Source organism: Cyprinus carpio, chromosome A18, assembly GCF_018340385.1.
Source record: "Cyprinus carpio isolate SPL01 chromosome A18, ASM1834038v1, whole genome shotgun sequence".
In the NCBI taxonomy this organism is placed as follows: Eukaryota; Metazoa; Chordata; class Actinopteri; order Cypriniformes; family Cyprinidae; genus Cyprinus; species Cyprinus carpio.
The window spans coordinates 29,708,579-29,715,794 of NC_056589.1; the positions used below are offsets into that span (position 1 = coordinate 29,708,579).

At 41.1% G+C, this 7,216-nt stretch overlaps 1 protein-coding gene across 2 annotated transcripts; it reads right to left on the reverse strand.

The window, feature by feature from the left end:
• Positions 1-766: 766 nt before the first annotated feature.
• Positions 767-5,063, reverse strand: hdgfl3 (HDGF like 3). 2 transcript variants are annotated; one of them, XM_019070919.2, is made up of 6 exons: positions 4,769-5,063; positions 3,932-4,008; positions 3,682-3,820; positions 3,461-3,613; positions 2,644-2,781; positions 767-1,687 (listed from the first exon to the last, which is right to left on the reverse strand). In XM_019070919.2, the coding sequence occupies exons 1-6, from the start codon at positions 4,850-4,852 to the stop codon at positions 1,661-1,663; spliced, it is 618 nt and encodes a 205-aa protein (XP_018926464.1). In that variant the 5' UTR covers positions 4,853-5,063; the 3' UTR covers positions 767-1,660. The 2 variants fall into 2 exon arrangements, with proteins under 2 accessions (XP_018926464.1, XP_018926463.1); XM_019070918.2 differs by having other exon boundaries at positions 767-1,690; positions 4,769-5,062.
• Positions 5,064-7,216: the final 2,153 nt, after the last annotated feature.

Sequence of the window (7,216 nt, forward strand, 5' to 3'; positions counted from 1 at the left end):
GTCTGATGATCTGAGCCAAATCTGGTGAATATCCGATGAGTTTGACCGAGTATGCTTACAATGAAATAAAAAACTGATAGACAGGCAATATGGCTGACTCAAATCAATAAAAAAACAAAAAACAAAACACAACACAACACATATTTTGTACTTATCTATATATACACATTACATACATACCTACACATAAACCAATGACACATAATCAAGCTTCATGATATGTCAACTCATGTGTAAAACTAATTTTACAGAAAACAGCTACTAATGTGCAAAATGACTCAGAAGCACTGGGTAACGATCAACTCCCAAAAAACATAAAACACCAGTCTTATTATTTTAGGCTAAACAGTTCAGAAGATACCAGACAAAAATAAAATTCTGATGCATTAAATAAGAATGATTTGATATATCAAAACAACCTTTGGCCACTTTAGTCTGAAGATGACATAAGCCACATTCGGTGAGCATCTGATGATTGCTTGAGGAAAAATGGAACCACTGGACTCTTGATTAGGAATCAATCAGAGGGGAGAAGAATCACGTCTCTAAGAGGCACACGCTTCAGATCATATGAGGAGAAACAACTTTGGTCTGATGGTGACATTAAAGAGTTTGATAAAGAGACACAAATATACTATGATTCACACTGAGACGCCCTCTAACAAGATGACAAAAACTACCGAACACTGTAGGTGCCCTAAAGAAAGAGAATAACACCTGAGCACTACTACAAAAGCAGAGAGAACAGAAAATGACAGAAAACCACTTGCATTCCAATGAGTTTATTCTGTAAAATTCTTGTCAATAAACAGGAAAACAGTTTACATGTAGCTACAAACCTTGAAAATGCAACATGGATGAGGGCAATAAAAATACAAATAAAATGAAAACCACATTGGAGAGTGCGAATTTACCACAGATGTGTCATCTACTGTCATCAAAAATAAATAGAATATATTCTTTATATAAACAAAGATAAGAAATAAAAACGTAACAAATCAAGGGCACGTTTTCTGTCGGGAAGAAGACAGGATCAGGATCAGCGCTGTCTGACAAAACGGACAGACAGAAGAACATCTTCAGAACTACGGAATGGAAACAGAAGCCAGCATGCCACTAGAAAGGCTAGAAAACAACCAACCCACTGACACACGAACGGATATTTCACGTTTAAAAAAGATGAGCAGTACCTCTAGCATTGGGATAATAGTACAGAGCTCCTAGAATCTACACCCAAATCAAATGTACAGAGATAACATGGAGTTACAGCACGCAACTCTGTTTGTGCACAATACTTCATACGTTTTCTACAGTTTCCACTCTTTATTTCTCTGATAAAAGCATGAAAGATGGCCGAGTTGTTTAACAGACGAATGTCTGACCTACAGTGTGTTTGTTGCAAAAGAAAGAAATCTCTAGCACGACACGCATTAATGAGTGGCATGAGAGGAATGACTGAGATCGGAAACTCAAAACAGCAGAAAGGAATGAAGGTGGTTTGTGTGACTCCTTGACGTTGTTTTTTTTTACTGTACGTGTGTGAGTGTGTGTGTGTTTGACTGAACCAGATAATAATGTGTGGGAGTTTGTAAGCGATCAGCGTAATAAGATGCATTTGCAATATCACATATCAGCGTCACGAGCGTCATCCGATGATCGCCTAGTGATCCTCCCGCAGCGACAGATTCTGCTGAAAGAGAGAAGAGCAGCATCAAACACACTCGTTCTGTGGACTTCATTCAGCGTTTCTCTCGCTCTAATACTGCAAAACCGGTTCCTCATCTGAGCGAACCCTGACTTCACGTTCATCCGTGAGTTCATTACACACTCAATGAGTACATTAACATGGACATCAGTAATCTGATTATTTACCTTATTCTGAATAAGACAATAGTATGATTAAGATGTTTACATGAGTTGCTTTTAGAATATTCCTTTCATGTTCCCGTTTTACATGTTATAGTACATAGATCAATTAATACACATCATTAGGTTCCCATCCGACGTTTCCTCCAGAATTTCACGTATCAACATGCAGTTCATCTTCGGTATTGTACAGTTTTGGGTGTTTAATATTTCATTTAATGAAAGCTTCAAGTGCAGTTAATTATATGTCATGCTATACGTGCAAACAGACGACGACGGATACAAATTTGCCTTCTTGCTCTTTTGTTTGCCATGTATGTATCCAGTCTCAAAATGTGGCGAAAAGTCCTTCACGACGGTAGTGTGATTGAGGTGTGTACATGTCTCCACTGCACTTCAATAATGCGACTAAAATAGGAATACTCCATGTCTTAATTTGATTTGTGTTTACTTCGAGTATGACTTTAGCCAGATTAAGGTAATCAAAAATCTCTGTTTACATTTTCTTAATCATGTTAATATCAGATTATTGTTGTCCATGTAAATGTACTCACTGACAGCGTTGAAAAGCCCTCTGTACGTGACAAACGTCACTCTGTATTACGCAGTTTTTGGCAGTGGTGTGTGTTTCGTCTGTAATTAGCCATTTCAAGCAATTGCTGTTACTGTGGGTTTATAAAGTATAACATGGTTATATATGAACATCAGATGAACTTGATGGCATCACTGCTGAAGAAGTCAAACAGAAGATCTTCTTCACACGTTCATTACTCTCACCCCTTGACTGCACGTCTTGTCTGAAGAGTTCTGGATGTTGTTGTCATGGTCCCCAGCCTCTGATCCGCTCTTCTGCTCGTCTTTCCCATCCTTCTCCAGATCTTCATCCGAACCCTTCCTGGAGAGCTTGGAAGACATCTAGGAGAACATCAGAGTAAAAACAGCTTCATTCTCACATCGCAGTCCTGCGTCAGGTCTCTACACTACACTAGCTGCTCTGTAACCTTCACTACATATGTGAGCGCACAGGACTCTGCTGCTAGGCAACAGCTGTTGCTAAGCAAGGGCTCAGCGAGAGGGATGTAAGCATTCAGCGCTAAACTCTGTTCGGAAATCCACATGCACTTCCTATGCTGCTTCAACAGAGGACTCAGGTGTGTGGATGTAGGGGAAAAACAGAGATCTCTCTGATCTCAAACACTCAGTATGATGTGTTCATTTCTATTGTCTGTTTCACACACCACTTGACAGTGATCCTGTGCATATTCTGCCCCCTACTGACCTGGAGCCTGAAGTGACCTTTAGCATCAACTCAACTGAACATGTTCATTCTTAATACAGCTGAATCACTTCATAAATTCAGTGCACACACGACTGAATTACACAGATTATGTAACTAGATCCTATTTGCCGTATGTACAGGAGGATGAGTCCGGGCCCTGTTTTCTCTCCTCTACCCAAACACTTGAAGGAGTTTCGCTTTTGCTCCAGTCACCTTCGGCTGCTCAATGTTCACATGATTCTGAAAAGTGCTATGAAGATAAAAATTTACTTGACATGAGACTCACAGAAATGGGTTAAAAAGCTGCTCAGGTACCTTTGAGGATGCGCTTTTTTTCCGCTTGGATCCGACCTTGTCGCTCTTCATCTTGCCCTCCTCTTCCTCGCCCACCGAGTCGCCCTCGCTGCTGGCGTCAGCCGCGTTCCCACCTTCCCCTTCTGTCTCAGACGAGCTCTGCTGCTGCATGACCTGAAGGCACAGGTTTGGGATCAGGCCACCCTCGCGCTCATCTGAGCTCATACTAGTACTCTACTCACCTGGTAACCAGTAAATTTGACACCAGGGTTGTTTTCAATTTCCCACAGGCCTTCATTAAATCCTTTTCTCTTGTTTGACTTGCCAAACTTGTCCTTATATTCCTTGTAGGGCAGCAGGTCTTTAGGGCCCAGGAAGGCGCTACGGGACGCAGGAGACACACGTGCTGTCTGATTACTGGTGGGTTACACAGCCGTCCATCATTAACACACAGGACGGTATCATTGAATCACAAACACACACAAGACTTACGTCTCATGGGTACCAAAAAAGAAGATGGGGTATTTATTGGCTGGTGGCTTCACGGCTCCCTCCGGCAGCTCATCGATCTGGAACGATCAGGAGGAACAGTTCAGCTCTCAACTCTCACATGATTCTGTATGTGAGTTTTAAATAGGTTTTCACCCATTAACCCTACAGATCAGCTCTGGTCCAGTTTTACCAATCATTTCACATAATACACGCTCTACATCTTTACACGCTTGTATTCTTTAATGAAGACTTGAGGAAGCACTCTGTGGATCTCTATAAGAGCACTGATCTGAGAACATGGTGGGCTGGTTTCGAAAGGAAGCTGAACCTAAAACGCTATTTTGGGCCCAGATCATCTCATACAGACACGCTACTGAACGGAACGGGTTCGAGTTCGGTTGAACGTCATTCAGGCGGTTCTGAATGAAATGGTTTCTGTTCCGGTCGCGCGCGGGCCGAACGGCGCTTCACGGCCCAGATGAGGAACAGCTGCTCCCCAAAAACGACACCAACGACACAAACACACACCAACAAACCCAACACACATCCGAATAACTCCGAATAAGACCCGTCCCGAGATTCAAGTACTCCATAAACGTCTGAAATAACGCAGAGCCCCGAACGAAGAGAACCAGCGTTCATTTCACACTACACACAAAACACGCTTTGGCGCTGACGATCCGCGCTTCGGATGATTTTACTGATGCATTATGATTCCTTTCCCTCCGTTTTTGCTCTTATTTATACGCAGATGGAGCCGCTCGAGTGCGCAGCGGCCGCTCCGCGCTCCGGTAACCGGCCTCGGCGCCGCTCCGCTCGGCTGCTGCTCGTACTCACCCTCGCCGGCCAGTGCGGGTATCCCTTCATCTTTGCGAAAACCAAATCTCCAGCTTTATATTCCCGGGGCCGTGGGCGAGCCATCGCGACACACACACTCACAGACGAGAAAGACTGCACGATATTCCGCGGGTCTCGAGCTCAGCGGCGGATGATCGACCATCAATGTTTTGATCGCAGTTAATAAGGAAATAAATAATGAAAGAAGAGAAAGGGCCTGGAGAAACACCTCTTCCCTCGTCTTCTTCCTCCTTAAACACTACAGCCCGATCCCTTCGTCGTGTAATGTTAGGGAACGTTTTATTTCCTACTTCTGTGGGATTTTATTCTGTCGAATATACGATAATTCATTTTATTGCAGACAAACACACACAGCACGTGTTTCAGTTCAACATGAGTTTATGTTTAAAATGGGAAAGAAAAACAATAAGAACCATAACAGCAATAAAAATGTCCTTCAATTAACAATATTTTAGCCAACAATTTCGCTCTGACAGGCTCCTGGAAATACTCTCCCAACAGGACTCTTACATCTCATAATTTTAAAAATAGAATAAAAAAAAAGTTTTGAAACGAATCTGTCCTCATCAGGAGAAATAGTGGCTGATGTGTGCAGTGTTCTGCTGTGGAGAATCATTAAAGGCCAAAGCAACAGATTTACTGAGTGAACAAACACCAAATTACAAACACAATACTCAACCTAAAATGCTTTTAATGGGAGCGAATGTGGTGTAGAAACAAGTGTTTTCACTTTACAGTGAATTTCGTAACACTCAAGACATACAGTTGTGATCAAAAGTTTACATACACCTTGCAGAATCTGCAAAATTTTATATAAATACATATATAGGCCACCCCTGGCTCTTAATGCATTGTGTTTCCTTCTGGAGCATCAGTGAGCATTTAAAGCTGTTGTAATAGTTGCGTATGAGTCCCTTAACTGTCATCAGTGTGAAAAGATGGATCTCAAAATCTGCTGGAATATGGGTTCAAATACACAAAAGACGCTTGAAAACCAAAGAATTTGTTTTGGAGGACCTGGAGGATTTTCCTGAAGAACAGTGAGCAGTTTAACTGTTCAGGACAAACAAGTGACTCATGAACAACCATCATGCAAAAAATAAAAACACAATCACTCACATTAAAATCAACGAATAGGTTATTATTATTATTATTATTATTATTATTTTTTATAAATTCAGCTGTTATTTTGTCTTGTGAACAATATGCAAACAAAGTTAATGTAAAATATCTTATTCTGTCATTGTGTCTGTTCTGCTCATCTGTGTTACAGCGCATGAAAGTCCACAGACGGAGGATCTGCAGAGCACTCAGAATTAAGAACAAATCATTACATAACAAACATGAATTCAGCATCTGAGAGCAACAAGATTTCCAAAGCTCTAATAAAGGCTATTCATGGACTTTAAATCAAAAGTTCAGGAAAAAGATTATTCTGCTTTTAAGATTAATTCCAGCTAAACACATATCCTCAAAACACACAGTTGCATCAAATGTAAAAGCAGAGCGACTGACTTAATGGACTGATGACAGGTAACACACCCTCAACAGTGCTCTTTTACCTCTGAAATATCATAAACAGTTTAGGCACAATACAGTCAGCAATCAGCTAGACTTTTGGCCAGTACCCAGATTACACTCTTCATGTAAACACCTTCGCCACGTCCTTATGCATGTCTGCTTACGTTTCAAATGTCAAAACCAGAGAGTTATCTAAATGTGTCTTTCTTGCATTGTCACACAGATTCTGCATTTTGTTGTACACGTAAACAAGCTTCAGGATTCATTATTGTCTGATCCTCAACAATCTGTTGGTCCAAATGCATCTGTGGCAGTTTAAGACAAGCACATAAAGTGCCTTTTCTGTGAATAAGTTCACAGACTTTCAGTAAATTAAAATAACTTGTAATTGCAGTAAAATAATCTGTTGAAACATTTGAGATTCACAGGCTTGTTTCAGATCAAACTCATCTCACATAGAGATCGATTGTGTGTAGAAATGGTTTACAAAAGCAACAAAAAGCATGTAACAGATCAACTCAGTCACAGTCTTTAGGGTTGTACGGATACGCTGATATATTACATGAAACCAGGTCAAGAAAATATGATCATATCACCCCAATTTTACAGTGTTGTCACACCCCTGGACTCTTTATGTGTTTTTTGCCCCTGTGACCCAGTTTCTGTCTCCCGTGTCTGGTAAATTTGATTCCAGCTGTGTCTAGTTTCATCCCCATGTGTTCCATGTCCCCGTTAATTTAGTTATTCCATTCACCTGTCTGCCCTTCGTTATCCTGTCCTTAAATACCCATGTCTGTTCAGTCTGTGTTTGTTGGGTTTCCATGTTGGATTTACTCCTGTGTTGGAATAATAAATACTCTCGCAATTCTTCTTGACTTTGTGTTCCTTCTGGCAGTGTAGCGTGAC